This window comes from Amblyraja radiata, chromosome 21 (genome assembly GCF_010909765.2).
Source record: "Amblyraja radiata isolate CabotCenter1 chromosome 21, sAmbRad1.1.pri, whole genome shotgun sequence".
Taxonomy (NCBI): domain Eukaryota; kingdom Metazoa; phylum Chordata; class Chondrichthyes; order Rajiformes; family Rajidae; genus Amblyraja; species Amblyraja radiata.
The window spans coordinates 10,797,930-10,817,996 of record NC_045976.1 but is presented as its reverse complement, the minus strand read 5'-3'; the positions used below and the strand labels follow the sequence as shown (position 1 = coordinate 10,817,996).

Below are 20,067 nucleotides of genomic sequence, written 5' to 3'. Positions count from 1 at the left end.
CTATGGAAAGTGAAACTGTGTTAACATTTCAGATCAAAAACCCTTTGTCATCTTTTTCATGTCTACCTGTTTTAATAGTCCATTCAACTCAAGGCTATGCAGTTCCTAAAAGTCAGTATATAACTTGACCCCAGGGACATTCGGCTGAATGTTATTCCTGTGCCTGAAAGCATGTAAAACTGATTTATATTGACAGTAAAATGGATGTACATTGGGAGTGAATGCTAGGAACCAACTGGCTTTTGAATGTTTTGATTATTAACATGACCCTTTGTTGTGTTGGATTGTTCCGTCAAATTGAAAAAATAATAAATTAGATGTTTTGCAACAAGCAACAAATAATTTAGCGGTGGTCTTGACACTAGAATAATAAATAGCATGTCCTCCAAGTTAATTATCAAACAGATGACATAAGTTTGAAAAAATGCTTTTTCAGAAATGTTAGTTCTGTTTTTGTGCCGCTGATTTGCAATTGTATATTTTGGCATTTCTGCAAAGCTACTTACATTTTTGATTCTTGTCGCAAGTTTGCTTACCAAGACAAACAAAATGCTGCAATTTTCTATTTGTTTTGAGCACTATAATTTGTGTGCTGTTTATTAATCAAATAATTCTTTCAGATTATGATTTAACTAATTTTTAAGAAGGATTGTTTGTTGAAAAGGAATTATTTTCCGCTTGCAGGGTCCTGATTATCGACAATACAAGAGCGAGCCAGAGCTGACAACTGTCACCGAAGTTGATGAGTCAAACGTGGATGAGAAGTCAGAGGTGATGACTGACAAAGAAAGTATCATGTTGAAAGGTAGTTAGACCGTAATATTTACAGATTAAGATTGATATCTCCAGATCCATCTAAACGTTTTTCTGCAAAAGAACAACTTCTGGAGGAACTCAGCGGGTCGGGCAGCATCTACATAGAACAGTACAGCACAGCAACAGGCCCTTCGGCCCACAATGTCTGTGCCAAACATGATACCGGGACTCTTTTCCCAGACTGTTCAAACACACAAACAAAGAGATCTGTTATCTCTTAAATGTTGCTATTGTATCCACTTCTACCTCTCCTGGCAGCACACACTTTATACCCACCACCCTTTATGTAAAAAAAAACACCTCATGAATCTCCTTCAAACATTCCCCACACTTTAAATCTGGTGCTCAATTTGCTGATTTTTGATAGTTGGCAGGAGGTTAAAAACTGTACATAAGCCTATAACTGGTACAAGTTATTGCATGTTAATACCATCTTTAATTAATAACCCTTCTCTACATTTACAGCCTTGGCTTTTCCAGTTGGGATAGTTCCACCCAGAAGCAAGTCTCCGATGCCTGAATCTTCCACAATTGCATCGTATGTCACATTGAGAAAACATAAAAGGATGGATGGAGCTGTACCTTCTGTGGTATGTATGTTTGGTGTCCTGCAAAATCTGTATAAACCAAAGTGGAGATTGCTATAATTTAACAATGGAACTGGATTATTTTTTGCTTGCTATGTATAGAATATTTTCTGCTTTCAATGAATATTTTATTTTTAAATCTCTTGAGTCTGTTGAAAACATGTGACTCTTGGAATTGTCAGGTATTCATAATTCTCAAATTTCCATGCAGCAGAATTAATGTAAAGAAGGAATCCAAATCTACAAACCACCTATGCTGTTTCCTTCTGCCGATACTTATTCTCCAAATCAAACTCTTTGCCTTTCCAGCATGACGCATTTATGAATGAATGAATAAGTTTATTGGCCAATTATTCACAGACAAGGAATTTGCCTTGGTGCCCCACCCGCAAGTGACAACATGACATACAGTGACAGTTAGGAATGACACAAAAAAACATTAAACATTAATAATAAAACATTAATAATAAAACATTATTGATTAAACATGTGAATTAAATAAAATACTAGAGCAAAAGGAAGCTACAGATTTTTGGTTATTGAGTAGAGCTACTACTCATGGAAAAAAACCTGTGTTTATGTCTGGCTGTGGCAGCTTTGACAGTCCGGAGTCGCCTTCCAGAGGGAAGTGATTCAAAGAGTTTGTGGCCAGGGTGAGAGGGGTCAGAGATGATCTTACCCGCTCGCTTCCTGACCCTAGCAGTGTACAGTTCGTCAATGGAAGGAAGGTTGCAGCCAATAACCTTCTCAGCTGATCGGACGATTCGCTGCAGCTTCCAGGTGTCGTGCTTGGTGGCTGAGCCAAACCAGACCATGATGGAGAAGGTGAGGACAGACTCTACGATGGCCGTGTAGAATTGGACCATCATTGCCTGTGGCAGATTGTGCTTCCTTAGCTGCCGCAGGAAGTACATCCTCTGTTGGGCCTTTTTGACTGTGGAGTCAATGGTGGCCCCCCCATTTAAGGTCCTTGGAGATGATGGTTCCCAGGGACTTAATAGACTCCACAGATGTGACTGTGGTGTTGTTGATGGTGAGTGGGGTGAGGGGAGGGGGAGCTCTCCTAAAGTCTACTTTCAATTCCACTGTCTTAAGAGCATTGAGCTCCAGGTTGTTGCGATGCACCAGGACGGCAGCTGTGTCACTTCCTGCCTGTAGGCAGATTCCTCCCCATCCTGGATCAGTCCAATCAGGGTTGTGTCGTCCGCAAACTTATAATTCGCCTTCTGATTTATTTCACTGCTTGTTTATTGCCATGTTCCCTTATTTCCTAATGGCATAGAAACGGAGCATGGAAGTGGAAAAGGGAAGCCACTTCTGCACATGGAGTCTTCCCAGTTCACAGAGCAGTCTCATTGTTCCACCTGTTTTCCAATACTTCCTACATCCCATTAATTCCTCCCAGATTCTACCACTCACCAACATACTGGGGCCAATTTACCGTGACCAATTGACCTACTAACCTGCATGCCTTTGCGATATGGGAGTTACTGAGAGCGAGCACCCAAAGGTCAAGAGGAGAACATGCAAACTCCACAAAGACAGCACCAGGGGATCAGTTTTGAATGCGGGTCTCTAGTCCTGTGAGGCAGCAGCATCATTACTGTGTCACCCCCCCCCCCCTGGGTCTCGTTGTATTGGGAGCAGTATTTTCTTTAAGTGGGTAGTATTAAAATGGTTTCAACAACTCCTGATGACGAATGGCTAAACTTGCCGAGTGTTGCTGCAGGAAAGGCCCAGGAGTGCGGTCGAGCAACTGTTCCTGGCGGAGGGTCCACGGCCCAGGATGAGTGTGGAAGAGCAGCTGGAGAGGATAAAGCGCCATCAACAGGCTTCCCTGAAAGATAAAAGGAAAGGACTGAATTTGATAACTCAGCAAGATCAATCACCAGCAAAGAATCTGTCGAGAGAAAACAGCCCGGCAAAGCCTGTTCAACCTGTGGACAGGTATACAGTAAGTGTGAAAGCTGCATTTATGAAAGTGATTGGATTATAATTGGAATCTGAGAAGTTGGCTGCAAAAAATATACTGTGTTGTTTTTCTTAGGAAAGAAATAATTGGTCAGGCATCTCACTGGTCAGGAATTAGTCAGAGCTAGGAAGTCATGATGCAGCTTTATAGGCCGTTGTTTCAGCTACATTTAGAGTATTGCATGCAGTTCTGGCTGTCCCATTACAGATAGGATGTTGAGGCTTTGGAGAGGGTGCAGAGGAGGTTTACCAGAATGCTGTCTGGATTAGAGGGTGTTAGCTACAGGGACAAGTTAGATAAACTTGGATTGTTTTTTCTAGAACGCCAGAAGTTGAGGGACGACCTGATATAAATATATAAAATTACTAGACCAAGTGCAGACCTGTTGGGTCTGTTCCCCCAACGTGCGGTTGTGGGGGGGGAGGCGGCATGCAGCGTCACAAACACTAACTATCCACCCCCCAATGCACACGCTAATTACCCCCCTTGATATTATATTAATATTATTAATTTGCTCCTTTTACCCCATAACCACCCTATCTACTGACGCATAGCCCCCAACTTGCAGTCACATCTAGAGGGGGGGCGCGGGGGGCGGGGTTAGAGAGTGAGGGCAGAGAGAGAAGGGGCAGAGACAGAGAGAGAGAGACAGAGACACAGAGATGGAGAGGGGGGTGGAGAGGAGGAGAAGAGGGAGGGTGGGTGAGGGGGGAAAGGTGGGGGAGGAGAGAGAGAGGGTGAGAGTGAGGGGGAGAGAGAGGGGCTGCTGAGAGGGGGGTGAGGTGGGGAGGGAGGGTGGAGGGAAGAGGGTAGGGGGTGTGGAGGGGAGGGGGTTTAGGGGAGGGGGGGGAGAGGGGAGGGGGGGAAGAGGGGGGGGGGGGAGAGAGAGAAAGGGAGAGAGACAGGGGGGGGAGAGAGAGAGAAAGAGAGGTGGGGAGAGAGGAGGGGAGAGAGAGAGAGGGTGCCTTTTTACTTCAACCCAAACAACCATTTGCAGGCAGTACATTTTTCCTCAAACTAACCATATTTTCATTTTCAAACCACATTATGGGTACTCACAGCTGTGGAGACATTTGTTCAGTGTTATTCAGAGCTCTGATTGAGGCACACCACTTGCAGAGACTGATTGAGGCACACCACTTGCAGAGACTAATTGAGGCACACCACTTCCTGGTTTTATAGCCACTCCCCCTCCCTCCAGCAGGGGCAGCAGAGAGAATGGGGAATTTTGTAAAAACATTAATATCTCTGTCATTTTTCATCAACGGGAAAATTCCTCGGCACACATGCGGCGGAGGGGGGCTCTGAGCAAGGTGGCCAAAAATGACGGCCATAGGTGGCGGCGTTCTCTCGGAAATCGCAGCACAGAAGGCCAAAAGCGGTCAAGAACAGAGATTTAGTAATATAGAAGATGAGGTGTAGATGGGTTAGACGCTTTTCCTCTCTCGCCACCGCCTCCGTGCCTTTTTCTATGGGAAGGAGTCCTCACCACCCAGTGATGACCCCTACTCCCGTCTCCATCGGTCCCCCTCCTCTTGCTCCCCAGAGCGGCCTTCTACCTAGACCTCTTTATTTCTAACTGCCGGCGTGACATCACCGGTTCCTCGCTCCCCTCCATTGAGTCTGTCCAAAGCAAGCGTTGTCTGCGGAGGGCGCTCAGCATCGCCAAGGACTGCTCTCACCCCAACCATGGACTGTTTACCCTCCTACCATCCGGGAGGCGCTACAGGTCTCTCCGTTGCCGGACCAGCAGGTCCAGGAACAGCTTCTTCCCTGTGGCTGTCACACTACTCAACAATGTACCTCGGTGACTGCCAATCACCACCCCCCCCCCGGACACTCCTCCCACAGGAAAAACACTATGACTGTATGCATGTAAATATATTTATTTATTGAAATCATATGCTATGTGGCTCTTCCAGGGAGATGCTAACTGCATTTCGTTGTCTCTGTACTGTACACTGACAATGACAATTAAAGTTGCATCTGAATCTGAATCTGAATCAACCTTCTCAACTATTCCACTTCCCTTACCTACTCTGAATGTACAGCCCTCCGCTCACTCTGCAGCAACCTTGACATTGTAATCAAACCCACCGACAAGGGAGGTCTGGCGCGCAGACCTCTACCAGCTGAGGCTAGGCGACATCTCTCAGACACCACCTCCTACTTATCCTTGGACCATGATCCCACAGATGAGCACCAGGCATTAATCTCAAACACCATTACTGATTTCATCACTTCTAGCTGTCTGCCTTCCGCGGCCTCCAACCTTATCGCTCCCCAGCCCCGAACAGCCCGTTTTTCCCTTCTCCCCAAAATCCACAACACAACTGCCTCGGCAGACCCATTGTTTCTGCCTGCTCCTGTCCCACGGAAATGATTTCCACGTACCTCGACTCCATCCTATCCCCCCCCTGGTCCAATCTCTCCCGACCTATGTCCAAAATACCTCACATGCTCTTCATCTCTTTAATGACTTCCGCTTTCCGAGCCCCTCATCTTTACTGTGAACATTCAGTCACTCTACACCTCCATCCCCCACCAGGAAGGCCTTAAAGCCCTCCGTTTCTTCATCGACCGCAGAACCATCCAATTTCCCTCCATTAACACTCTGCTCCGCCTAGAGGAGCTGGTCCTCACCCTCAACAACTTCTCCTTTGACGCCTCCCACTTCCTCCAAGTCCAAGGCGTAGCTATGGGCGCCCGCATGGGCCCCAGCTATGCCTGCCTCTTTGTAGGGTATGATGAACAATCCCTGTTCCAGGCATACACTGGCCCCAAATTCTATCTCTGTTACATTTATTACTGCATCAGTGCTACCTCCTGCACCCATGCAGAACTCATGGACTTCATAAACTTCATCACCAATTTTCATCAAATTTACTTGGACCATCTCCGACACCTCCCCTTTCTTGATCTCACAGTCTACATCACAAGAAATAGACGATTGACTGACGTCTATTACAAACCCACTGACTCCCACAACAGTCTCGACTACACTTCTTCCCACCCTGCTTCCTGCAAAGACTCTATCCCCTACTCCCAATTCTTCTGTCTACGCCGCATCTGCGCCTAAGATGAGGTGTTTCATACTAGAACATCCGAGATGTCCTTATTCTTTAAGGAATGGGGGTTCCCCTCTCCCATCATAGATGAGGCCCTCACTTGTGTCTCCTCGGTACCCCACAGCTCCGCCCTTGCTCCCCCTCCCCCTAGTCGCAACAGAGACAGAGTCCCCCTGGTCCTTACCTTCCACCCCATCAGCCATCGCATCCAACACATAATCCTCCAAAATCTCCGCCACCTCCAATGGGATCCCACCACTAGCCATATTTTCCCATCTCCACCCCTTTCCGCATTCCACAGAGACCGTTCCTGCACAATTCCCTGCTTAACTCATCCCTTCCCACCCAAACCACCCCCTCCCCAGGTACCTTCCCCTGCAACCACAGAAGATGCAACACCTGTCCGCTGTACCTCCTCCCTCGACCCTGTCCAGGGACCCCGACAGTCCTTTCAGGTTAGGCAGAGGTTCACTTGCACTTCCTCCAATCTCATCTACATCGTTGTTCAAGATGTGGACTCTTATACATCGGCGAGACCAAACGCAGACTGGACGATCGTTTCGCGGAACACCTTCGCTCAGCCCACGTGAACCAACCTGACCTCCCGGTTGCTGGACACTTTAATTCTCCTTCTCATTCCCACACAGAACTTTCTGTCCTCGGTCTCCTCCATTGTCAGAGTGAGACTAAGCACAGATTGGAGGAACAGCATCTCATATTTTGCTTGGGTAGCTTACAGCCCAGTGGTATGAATATTGATTTCTCTCACTTCAGGTAGCCCTGACATTCCCTCTCTCTCTATCCCTCCCCCACCCAAGTCGCACGAGCTTCTCATTTTCACCCTACAAACAACTTACAATGGCCCGTTTCCTTTATCATCATTACTTTTTTGCATATCTTTCATTCATTGTTCTTTGTCTCTCCATATTGCCATCTATATCTTGTTTCCCTTATTCCTAACCAGTCTGAAGAAGGGTCTCGACCCGAAATGTCGCCCATTCCTTCCTTCCAGTCCCGCTGAGTTACTCCAGCTTTTTGTGTCTATAGACGGTCAGAACCTTTTTCCCAGGGTGGAAATGTCAAAGACTGGAGTGCGTAGCTTAATTTTGAGAGGGGCAAGGTTTAAAGGAGATATACTGTATGCAGGATCGTTTTTTTTACACAGAGAGTGATGGGTGCCTGCAACATACTGCCAGGTGTGATATGGTGAAAGCTGATAGGATAGTGGCATTTAAGAGGCTTTTAGGCACATGGATATTCAGGGAATGGAGGGATATGAATCACATGCAGGCAAAGGAGATTAGTTTAACTTTGCATCATGTTCGGCATGGACATTGTGGGTCAAAGGACCTGTTCCTGTGCTGTACTGTTCTATGTTATTCAATGTAATTAGTAGACTAGTTTATTTTGTTTATTGCTACACAATACATATTTTTAAATGTAACATGCATACAAGATAAGGATCTTGAAGCTTTCACATCCATCTGTGGTTTTCCTTGTATCTGCTGCCAGCGAGATAAATTATGACTCTTCTTCATAATAGTTCTGAAAGGAATTTGTACCCCTAGCTTATTGAACTTGCACTACCATCAATTTTAGAAACACATCATTTCTGAATAGCGGAATTGGACAAAGTTTGTTGGCTGCTTTCTGGCAGATACATGAACTTGATTTGGTTCAAAACAAGGGACCACCCTCTTTGGGGATAAAACTGGGTGTCTCCTTGGGGTCAAGGATTATTTGCCTAATAATGGAAACTGAGGAGTAAGTACAACAAGGCACTCACATCTAAACCCTGAACCGGGCAAGTCGACATCACACCATTATCACTGTCTTCCCACTTGTCTGCAGGTAGCTCTGCATTCCATTGATGTCAGGAGTAAGGTTACTACTGAATGGATAAATGGCACGAAAGTTCCTACTGCTTGATACGGTGTATAATATGAACTACTTGGATTTAAGTGTCCCAGTGTTTAAACAAGCTTCCTCTATGTTAATCAGTAACTAAACTTTTTATAGAATGTGTAGTTCAATTATATATCCTCTAGTTATCATACCAGCAGAAAATGCTAGAAATACTCAGTTGATCTGTGGAGAGAGCAACTGAATTAATATGTCAGGCAAGTAACCTGTTTTTATTTCAAACTTTTTCCAATTCTGATATACGTTCACCAACCTGAAGCATAAATTCACATTTCCAGAATTGGCAGCATTTTGCTAGTGTGTAACCTCTGTTCGAATCGAGTTTTGTTTGGGAGACTCGAGTGTCGTGATAGATTTCTTTGTCAGCAAGGCATTCAGCCGACTCTGGTTTGGCTCAGTTACACGACTGTATCTGAAAAAAAAACCCCACTGCAAAATGTTGAGACATTGAAATAATGTTTGTTAACGTTGGTATAGTCACTCTACAGTAATTTGAAATTTGTTTTGGATGTCTGGAGATTAGCACGACTGCATTGTTCACCAACCAAATAATGTCGTTTTAATGACTCAGACATTTTGACTGCTTTTGTTCTTGCAGTATTCAAACAAGAATTTCTCATTTATATATTTCTTTCCTAATGGCTAATGAGACACCTTCACGCAAGGTCAGGATTCTCTATTTATGCACGCTGACAAACAATTCTACATATCCATGTTGCCTCATATAAATTTCCCATTGAGACTGAATGACCTTAACTAGAATGGGTCATTTCTAATGTTTTCTTTAGAAAAGATTGCCTGTTGAATGTGAGACTCGCCCTGTTCAAAAATCAGACTCCTTTCAGTAGAAACCACATTCATACTTTGCAGTTTTGAGCATGAAAGAGATCACTTTAGAGGCAAGTTTCAAAAGAAAATACAGAATTGCTTAACCTTCACATTTTTATATTGCTTTACATAGTAAGATAAAGATTAGCGACTGCGGATTTCAGTAACTGACCCAAAACAAAACCTTTCGAAAACTGCCCATCAGCAAAAGTTTGTCATGCTACAAATTGATAATTTAAACCTTTGCAGCTGGTGCTTAGTTGCTGAAATAATTAATAGCCGCATCGTTTTGCCAAACAAAAGTTGGAAGGAAACACTATTGAAACTGTTCACAGGAGTTCACATGCTGCTCAAACAGTACAAAAATAAATCGACTTATGTTGATATTCACCTTTCTACTGTTAGAGCATTAGCTTCTGGCCTAGTTAAAATCTTTATTCATTAAACAGTTTTAATACCAAACAGCTACAGCATTGAATAGACCATATTGAGGTCCAAAATACCGACAAGTCTTGTGAACCCTTCACCCCCAAAGCCAGCTGAACTACATTGACTTCTGGTTATGCACTAATACTGTTCTAAAATGTCTTAACCTTGTTTTCATATCTCTGCATGCCTTACCCCTCCATATCTTGTTATCTCTTCTGACCCTCCTTTCCTCTGATCCACATCTGCCCACCCAACAACGACCTCAATTTTTCCTGGTTTCTTGGTTTCTTAGAACATAGAACAGTACAGCACAGCAACAGGCCCTTCGACCCACAAAGTCCGTGCCAAGCATAATGCCAGGTTAAACTAATCTCTGCCTGCACGTGATCCATATCCCTCCACTCCCCGCATGTCCATGTGTCCTTAACCCTTCCACTGTCCGTCTTCCTTCAAGGAACACTTTCTTCATGTGTGGCACAATGCCAGATTATGTGTGCTAACTCTACTGTGAATCACCGTGGGATTTCTGTAGAAAGTGCTTTGATGCCTAACCCGCTGAGTTACTCCAGCACTTTGTGTCATACCTTGGGATTTCCTATTTAGTTAAACACATGTAAATATGAGTTGTTGGGAATCTGAGCTGGATAAAAAAAAAACATAACGTTCTTAACTCAACAACTCACCACCCAATAAGGAAACTATTATTCACAGACGTTTCCTGCTGTTTCTATGTAATACAGCCAGTTAGTGAAGGTGATTATAATTTATAGAAAGAATATACAATACTTCCATTGCCTTGCAGTATCTTTAACAAAATACCATTGTTTGTTTAGCTATCAGGAGCTGAAAAGCAATAACGTTAAAAAGTGGAATTCTCTCCAAAGAAAAATCTTCTTGGAACACTTTTACTTTCTTTTATTTCTGGAACATGTGCTTCACGACTGAGAAATGTCAATAAATGTTAACATTGGTCATAATTTAATTCTGCCTGAAGTGAAAAGAAGACCATTAAGTGGAAATGTCAAAATTGCATTTAATCCATACATCCTGTCCCCTCCAGCGCCCACCTCTAATAAATGTAAAGTTGTACTCGTTAAGTAATAATGAAAGGAGCTCCCTTGTGGGGGGGGGAAGAGGGGGCGGTGGGGGGGTGGGAGGGGGGTATTGCTGTAGGAAAGTACACTCAATAAATTGGTGTCTTTCAATAAGACAGTGATTGTCAAATTTTAGTGGGATAACATTCCCCGGAGTGCACTTTATTTTTCTCTTGAATGTTTAAGTGTATTATTGTGGCAAGCGATTTTTTTGTTAGCCTAATTTATTTGATTATTCAAACACTTAAGACATTCACAAGTTGCTGCTATTGTGATGCATTTTTGCAAACCGTAAGTGTGCTGAAGCTTACCTGATAACAGTTCTTTGGGAATACAATAAAAAGTATTTTACATTAGGTTGGATTGTTGGGTCTTCCCAGCCAGCTGCAGAATTGCCTAAATTTGTACAAATTGAGTGTCTGTATGTAAATTATTAGAAAATCACATTAACAGCTTTGTACCAGCTTTAGTATAACTTACTTGAATTAGTAAAGGAAGTATCAAACAGCTGTGGATAAAAATGCTGGAGAAACTCAGCGGGTGAGGCAGCATCTATGGAGCGAAGGAAATAGGCAACGTTTCTGGGTCGAAACCCTTCTTCAGATTGATGTGAGGGTGGGGGGGGGGGTCGGGAAGAAGAAAGGAAGAGGAGGAGTCAGTGGGCTGAGGGAGAGTTGCAAAGGGGAGGAGAAAATAGGGACTATCTGAAATTAGAAAAGTTAATGTTCATACCGCTGGGGTACAAACTGCCCACACAAAATATGAGGTGCTGCTCCTCCAATTTACAGTGGTCCTCACTCTGGCCATGGAGGAGGCCCAGGACAGAAAGGTCGGATTCGGAATGGGAGGGGGAGTATCAAACAGCTGTCCTTGGTTTGCTAATGAGAAGCAAGTTTGTGGGGAGCACAGTTGCGCAGCTGTTAGAGCTGCTGCCTCACAGCACCAGAGACCCAGGTTCGATCCCGTCCTCTGGTGCTATCTGTGTGGACTTTGTATGTCCTCCCTGTGACTGCACAGGTTTCATCCGGGAGCTCCGGTTTCCTTCCACATCCCAAAGATGTGCATGTTTATAATTGATTGGCCTCTGTAATTGCCCTGGGTGTGTTAGGAACGGATGCGAAGGTGGTATGACAGAAGTAGCGTGAACAGGTGATATGATAGCGGACGTGGACTCGGTGGGCCAAAAGGTCTATTTCCATGCTGTGTCTTTTATCGACAACCTGATCAGTGTGTTTTATGTGCATTGCTCTCAGCTGCTGCACACGCACTGCTAGCTGCCCTTGATCGATCGTGAGCAGCAGTCCAGAGAAATTCAAGAATTTTAAATAAAGTAACGAGGCACAATAAAAGAGGTTACAGTTCTTTAGACCAGATGCCACTTTCCAGAATTTGCAGTAAGCCATTAAGGTCGTAGGATTATTCATTGATGTGTTGTATTTGTTGTTGTATTGATGTTGTAGATTGCAGCAATGAAAGTGTCAAATGGTTTGACGATCATGATTTACTGGGTTTCTCCAGTTTATGTTGGTGTGAGTAGAAAAGGGCATTGCACTGAATATTGAAATTGATAGGGGCAAATGATGCGAAGATTTTGAAAGGTACATCAATGTTGGTTCAAACTGGTAGTGCCTGGTCCAATTCTGTTATTGGCATATAATCACTCGTGTAATCTACTCTCAGTAAAGTTGGATTTTGAATGTTTGAAAAACCAGCTCTTTGGAATTTTAATTCTAGGATACTATTATTGTCATCTTGCTTTGGAAAGAAATTAAATTTTACTAGTTCAAGAATGAGATTAACTTTGTTAAAAATGCAACATCTAGCGTGTGTTTCAGAAAGAATAGTAGTTGGGATGAGAGTTTTCCGACCTTAATCAATTTTGGGATTTGACTACCGCTGCCAAGACTGGCATTGACTGTCCTCCATTTACCCTCTGGGGCTAACGATGGCATTTTGCAGTTAGGCCATTGAAAATCAATCATGTTGGTAAGGAACTGATACAGAATAAACCAGGTAAGGATTGTAACTTCCCTTCCATTAATTCAAAAGGAACGGTGTGAACTAGTTTAGTATTTGCAGTAATCTATCGCCCACACCAGTGACCATTAGTGTTTGTTATTTCAGATTGAATACAAATTCTCAAATTGTCACAGGGAAATCTGAACCTGCTTCAGTCCATACCAGGTCTGGGAACCTGCCTCTTTTGCCACAGTTAAATGTCGCTGTTGCTTGTTTCAGCTTTCCAGAAGCAGAACAGCTGAAAGTAATATCAAGGAGCTGGAAGCTGCTATTCGACATGATAATTGTGACCAACATCGGGAAACTGCAGCAGAAGAAATAGCTCGTTTAAAGGAAGGAAACATTGAGTCAAATCGGCAGCCGCCAGAAAGCAGGAAAGATGTGAGTTCATGCCATTTAATACTCTATTTTTCTTCCCTTCATTTCATTCTATGTCCTGCATAGGTTGCAGTGCAGTTAAAAAAGTTGGGGGAAACTGGTTGTGTCAAGTTTGAGCATGTCAATAATAATGGAAAGAAACAAAATGTTGACGTAAGATATAAAATATTGCTCCGGTTCGCTTGGGTTGACACAGTGGCACAGCTGGTAGAGCTGCGGTCTCACAGCTCCAGAGTCCCGGGTTCAATCCCAACATCTGTTGAAGTCGGTGTGGAATTTGCATATTCTCCCAGTGACCATGTGGGTTTCAGATTCAGATTCAGAAAACTTTATTGTCTGTCGCAACAGAAAATTTTCTTTGACGTGGCTCCACATACAAACAGGACAATGTACTGACAAGCAGTCATACAACACAGACTTCTGCGAGCACACACAGTGTGCACAGATCTCAAAAGCAAGTACAAAGATTACCGTGGTAGTCATACTTGCTGTCGTTAAATACCGCACTTAATGACTCTCAGAAAAACACTAAACAACTCAGAAAACATGCAAACATACGGGAGCAGCGCGCCGCGAGTCGCTCACAGAGTAGCGCCCCGCCCCTTGGGTTGTCAGCAGCGATACAATAATAAAGAACACACAAAATGTAACACAAACATCCACCACAGCATTCATCACTGTGGTGGAAGGCACAAAAATTTGGCCAGTCCTCCTCCACTTCCCCCTCGTGGACCGGACCAGAGTCCAGAGTCACTCCAGGATCGGCTCTTCCTCACCGGAGACCGCGGCTTTAGATTGTTGTAGGCCGCAGGCCGGCAATCAAGATTTAAAGTCCCCGCCGCAGCCAGAAGCACCGTAGACCGCAGGGCCGGCGGTCGAAGCTCCCCTCCAGGGGTGATGGTAAGTCCATGCCGGCCCCGCGGTAGAAGTTGGCTGCGTGCCGGCAGTGGAAGCTTCTTCTTCCCCCAGGTCCCCCACGAGGGATCCCGGGCTGTAGACGCCGCACCAGCTGGAGCTCTGCAGACCGCGACTTCAGGCTGCCGGCTGCCCCGGGCTAGCGAAACGGAGCGCTCCCCTCCGGCGAGCCCCAGCGAGGGCTCGCCCGCTCCACGCCGAGAGTCCACGCTGCGCCCGCCGCTGAAGCCCCGGGCGCGTCTCCAGGAAAGGTCGCGCCGATCCTTGATGTTAGGCCACGGGGGAGGCGACCTGGAAAAAGTCGCCTCTCCATGGAGGAGGCGACCAAAGCGGTTTCCCCCTTACTCCCCCACACCACCCCCCACACAAAACACACGAAGGAACATTAAATGCATACTTTAAAACAAACTAAAAAATAAAAAAAGGTTGAAAAAAAAACTGACGCGCTGCTGACATGGCTGCTGCGGTTTCCTCCCACATCCTAAAGACGTGTGGGTTTGTAAGTTAGTTGGCCTCTGTACATTGCTCCCTATGTGTGGGGAGTGGATGAGAAAGTGGGATAACATTGAACTAGTGTGAACGGGTGATCGATGATTGGCGTGGACTTGGTGGACCAACTCGATCTGTTTTCATGCAATCAAAAAGATGTTAACAGGGTGGGTATGCACTTCTGCAAAGGAGGTTGAGAAGTTTGATGTCCATTCAAGGGGCTATGATGGTGAACGGAAGATCTCATGGAGAGCAACATAAATTTGCATTGATACAACAGGACAAAGATATGTTATTGAAAATGAAAAGGTACATTAATTTGGAAATCTCATCCATCTTTGTATGATGAGGCTCACTCAAATAATACATATGAGGTCTGTGGCAATATTATCAGCCAGCAGTGATCTCCTGAGTGGGCAGTTTGCATGTCCAGCTCACGTCCGTTCCTCCAATCTGAATTGCAAAGCTATGGCACTCAAATCCTATGGGCATTTAATTAAAGATGCTAAAGTTCTCGCTGTCAAACCTGAGACCTGCCATTTGTGGGTCTTGGATCAATAAACAAAAATGTTAGCACTCTTTAGACATCCTTAAGACTCTTGCTTTGTGTTTTCACTCCATAGTTTCCAAGCCAAGTGCTCAAGACTGAATCTGAAATGCTGAGTCCCGACAAAATCATGAATAAATCAAAGAACATTGATGAAATAGAAATCAGAAGCAGGTACGTCATTGATTGATGCGTAAAGAATGAAAGAATCATTAAATCTTATTCAAGTAATCTTTACTGATTGAGTTGAATTTATGCTGCAGTCAGACTGTGCAGCAATTCTCCGTGTAATTAATTCATTTTCGATAGGGTAAGATACTTTGGAGATTTTACCAGCTGGCAAATTGGAATGTGGAGTCTTGGAGCAGCTTCACTGTGAGGACTGCAGTCCTTCATGGCCGGTGATTTGGAATAGGAAACTGAGAAAATGGTGGCATATCTATTGGGCGACACAGTGGCGCGGTTGGTAGAACTGCTGCCTCACAGCACCACAGATCCGGGTTCGATCCTGACCTCGGGCGCTGTCTGTGGAGTTTACATATTCTCCCTGTGTTCCTTGATGGATACAAGATGACGACTAAAACGTGGCAACGCTTTTATACGGACTACACACTTATACTTAGTATGATTGTACCTAACGTATTATAGGATTGTTACTGAACTGTGTGCAAATCTCCCACCCAAATCTCATTGAAGTGTGGGTTTGTAGGTTAATTAGCCTCTGTAAATTGTCCCTGTGTGTAGGGAGTGGATGAGAAAGTGGTATAACATAGAACTAGTGGGAATGGGTGATCGATAGTTGGTGAGGATTTGATGAGCCGAAGGACCTGTTTTTGTAAAGCGGTGTCGATAAAGCTGCTGCAATATAATACCAGATTGAAATTCCTCCTTCAGTTCTATGGTACGTTAGATTGATATACGACATTGAACAGATGTGAAAATTGCAAATCAAAGTATAAATGGCATAAGTAAAGAATTTGGCCAAAAATTCAGCTCTGTAGCACCTTCTGTTTGGATGCACTTCAGTCCATGTTGGGTAGAAATACAACAGGTTTATGGTTGCACGTGCTGGAAGTATTCATTCACATTGTAACATAGCCTTGATCTCAGCACTGTTAATGATGGAAAAATGTCATGTATTCAGATAGCATGGAAGACCCAGTACTTGCTAACAGAAAGGATTCCTCCTTCCTGCACTATACCAAGTGGTGTTTAGAGTAACACTATAGAGGCGCAGAGCAATGCAGCACGGAAACAGGCCCTTTGGCCCATCTCGTCCATGCCGACCAAGATACTCCATCGAAGCTTAGTCCCATTTGCCAACGTTTGGCTCATATCGCTCCAGCCGTTCCTATCCATGTACCTTGAAACTGGGCCTCTTGAGCAGATGGACACAAATGGCTGGAGTAACTCAGCTGGTCAGGTACAACGGCACTATTATATTCAGTCTGAAGAAGGGTCTCGACCCGAAACGTCGCCTATTCCATCTCTCCATGGATGCAGCCTCAACCGCTGAGTTCCTCCAGCATTTTTGTCTAGCTACTGTTCTAGAATAGTTGAATTCCACCAAAGAACACTGATTCATGAGAACTGCAGGTTTTGACTGCACACATAATGTTTTTGGAGCACCTTATTGGACTGCACAGCTCTATAGCACCTTATTGGACTGCCTATTCACAGAAAATCACAACAGAGAAAGTCACAGAAAGCAGTCTGAATACTTTTATTTTGCATTAGGTCATTGTGCTCCATACCTCTGAATCACTACAAGACTTAAACATGGCGACAGGCAGAAGATGCTTAATGGGCCTGTCCCATTTTGGCGATTTCTTTCGGCGACTGTCAAAAAAACTAGTCGACGGCAAGCTACCGACAACCGGTCACCCATTAGGATCCACCTACGACCACACCTACTACAACCTACGTCTACCAGCGACAAGCTGTCACCGACAACTGAAGACAACTTAAGACAATTCAGTCGCCAGTACCTGTCGCCGGTGTTGATGTAGGTAGTCGCCAATGGAATTTACCGAAGTCAGCATCGACGACAACCTACGTCATCCTGCCGACAACCTACGACCTGCATCTACGTCAGGAGACGTCAAGCTACGCTCTTGGGCGTCAAGCCAACTGTCACCGAAAAGTTTTGAACATTTCAAAATCCAGCGGCGACCAGAAAAATGCTACGATTCTTTGGGCGACTGAGGAGACTACTCACGACTATGCAGGCGACACCCGGGCAACCATGTGGTGACAGCCTAGTCTGTAGTCGCCTAAATAATCGCAGAAGTGGGACAGGCCCTTAAAATCTCACCAGACTTCGAGAACCAGAGGACATACTGTAGGTTTAATGTGAGGGGGGAAAGCTCCAATAGGAATCTGAGGGGTAATTTTTTTCAGAGGGGGGTAGGTGTATGGAACGAGCTGCCAAAGGAGGTAGTTGAGGCAGATACAATCGCAGTGTTTAAGAAACATTTAGACAGGTACATTGATAGGACAGGTTGAGAGCGATATGGGCCAAATGCAGGCAAGTGAGACTGGTGTAGATGGGACATGTTGGCTGGTGTAGGAAAGTTGGGCCGAATGGCCTATTTCCACGCTGTGTCTCTATCTATGACTATGACTAAGGACTTTGGTGCAAGCCAATGCACAAAGGCTGGTAAGGCTTAGAATGAGACCCATGTTATGCCCAATCGATTCATTGAAACAATTCATTCATCTGGATCATTCTGCGAGGGCTTGCATTATGCAAGAGTGGCCACATGTGTCGTTTCCTTGTGTAAGCGTCATGACTTGCCAGTCATTTGTGCAAATATTTGCCTGCAGATGTGGAGCTAAAGTTGGTGGAGGAGGAATTAATGTCAGCATCTGCAACCAACTGTTCGGGCTAAGATCCAATTCCGGTTAACTCAGCAATTCCTACATTATATTTGCTACTGATCATCACAACATCTGTTTGACCACAATGATAGAAACCTAAATTTAGCATTGGGCTTTTGAGAAATATCCTAATTGTTCCTGTGCATCCATTTGTGCTGGTCAGACATGTGCAATCCAAAACCTAATGCTTCTCTTTGGTGCAATCCCAGTGGTTGGGGTTTGGTAAAAGGCTGTAGTGGGCAAAACTGCAAATGCATTTAAGAATGACATTAAAAAGCTCTGCACCAAGGAGCGTAGGAAGGAACTGCAAATACTAGTTTACATCGAAGATAGACACAGAATGCTGGAGTAACTCAGCGGGACAGAATTTTGAAGAACAGTCTCAAGCCAAAACATCACCTATCCCTTTACTCCAGCTACCTGACCCGCTGAGTTACTCCAGCCATTTAGATAGATACATAGAAAATAGGTGCAGGAGTAGGCCCTTCGGCCCTTCGAGCCTGCACCGCCATTCAATATGATCATGGCTGATCATCCAACTCAGTATCCCGTACCTGCCTTCTCTCCATACCCCCTGATCCCTTTAGCCACAAGGGCCACATCTAACTCCCTCTTAAATATAGCCAATGAACTGGCCTCAACTACCCTCTGTGGCAGAGTGTTCCAGAGATCCACCACTCTCTGTGTGTCCATCTGCACAAGGAGGCCCAGTTTCAGCTCTTTGCGTGAGTAACAACAGTCTAAGTTGGGTGACACTTGACAGGAAACAGAGAGATCAATTGCAGAAGTGGCAGTGATAAGGTCACATTGGTGTCTGGAGTTGGAACCGATGTAGGTTGGCTACTACTTCAGAGTAGAGTCCACGAGTGTGGTCTGCCACGTCCATCGTGGAAAGAGATGGAGTTCCCAGCTCGGTGTAATACCCTGTGCAGTGTTGGGGCTGTATACCCTCTGAGCCTCTAACATTGCTCTCTGGCTGGCAGCCAATTCACTAAGCAGTTTGTTATGCACACTCATTTGCTGCCTTTGTGGATTCCCCACCAACACCCCTTATTTAAATTTTCTGCAGCACAATGTACTGCCCTCTGGCCAGCTGCCATCCTTTGCTAATTCTCAGTGACTTATCATGTGCAGAATTTAGCTTCAAGCTGCTTTCCACAGTAACACAACAATCAGCTCAAATGTCATCAACTAACACTCTCCTCTGCCTGGTGGACCTATCCTTGCCCTTGTCAGCTTCTCTTCTGACTCCTATCACTTTCATCACATCAGTGTAGATAAGGGCACTCACACGGCCCCCATCTATGCCTGTCTTGTTCTTTGTTCCAAAACACCCTGACATCACTCCTCAACTCATTCTGCACTATATTGACAACAGCATGGGGCTGCCTCCTGCACCCATGTACAACTCGGAGAGTTCATCAACTTTACCAGTGACTTCCATCCGAGACCTCAATTTCACTGGGACCTTTCCAACGTCTCTCTCTCCTTGCTCAATCTCTCTCGCCATCGCAGGGATCCAACGACATACTGACGTCAATCTGAAGAAGGTTCCTGACCTGAAACAGTGTCTGCCCATTCCCTCCACAGATGCTGCCTGATCCACTGAGTTTTCCTTGCACATTATGTTTGTGCTCAAGATTGCAGCATCTGACTCGCTTAGTTCCTCCAACACTTTGTGTTTTTGCTCAAGATTGCAGCATCTGTAGTGCTTTGTGTGTCATCTATGTAAACGTGCTTGGCCAGTTTGGAACTCTTCGCCATCTGAAAGGAGAGAAAAACGTGGTGGAGTTACGATGAAGAGGGAAAGTAAGATGTACTTGGCTAACACCATCTGCAGCCTATTATCAGATGTGACAAGACCAAGGGCAGACCCCCCAACGCAGCCATTCCCTACCCGTAGCCCCCACGGGAGACGTGGTCCTCCAACTCAAGCGGCTCAGGAATGAGCAGTGCGGCTGGTTTTAAATGGCATCTTTGAGGCGAGATGAGGGCGCCAGCAGCCGTTATGGTCGCTGGCCAGCAGGAGGCGACAAAATGAGTGAGTGGGGGGGGGGGGGGGGGGGAGAAGAATTTAATGAAAAATGTGGACATAAACATAACAAAATCTAATGTGGAGTGG

The 20,067-nt window shown here is 45.0% G+C and overlaps 1 protein-coding gene across 14 annotated transcripts in view; it reads left to right on the top strand.

The window, feature by feature from the left end:
• plekha5 (pleckstrin homology domain containing A5) overlaps nucleotides 1-20,067 on the top strand; it is a 249,979-nt gene that overhangs the window by 213,186 nt on the left and 16,726 nt on the right. For all 14 annotated transcript variants that reach the window (XM_033039511.1, XM_033039510.1, XM_033039505.1 and 11 more), the window contains 5 exons: nucleotides 685-805; nucleotides 1,282-1,406; nucleotides 3,133-3,357; nucleotides 12,956-13,117; nucleotides 15,142-15,239. In XM_033039511.1, coding sequence (XP_032895402.1) covers nucleotides 685-805; nucleotides 1,282-1,406; nucleotides 3,133-3,357; nucleotides 12,956-13,117; nucleotides 15,142-15,239 — 731 coding nt within the window. The remainder of the gene's footprint in view (nucleotides 1-684; nucleotides 806-1,281; nucleotides 1,407-3,132; nucleotides 3,358-12,955; nucleotides 13,118-15,141; nucleotides 15,240-20,067) is intronic.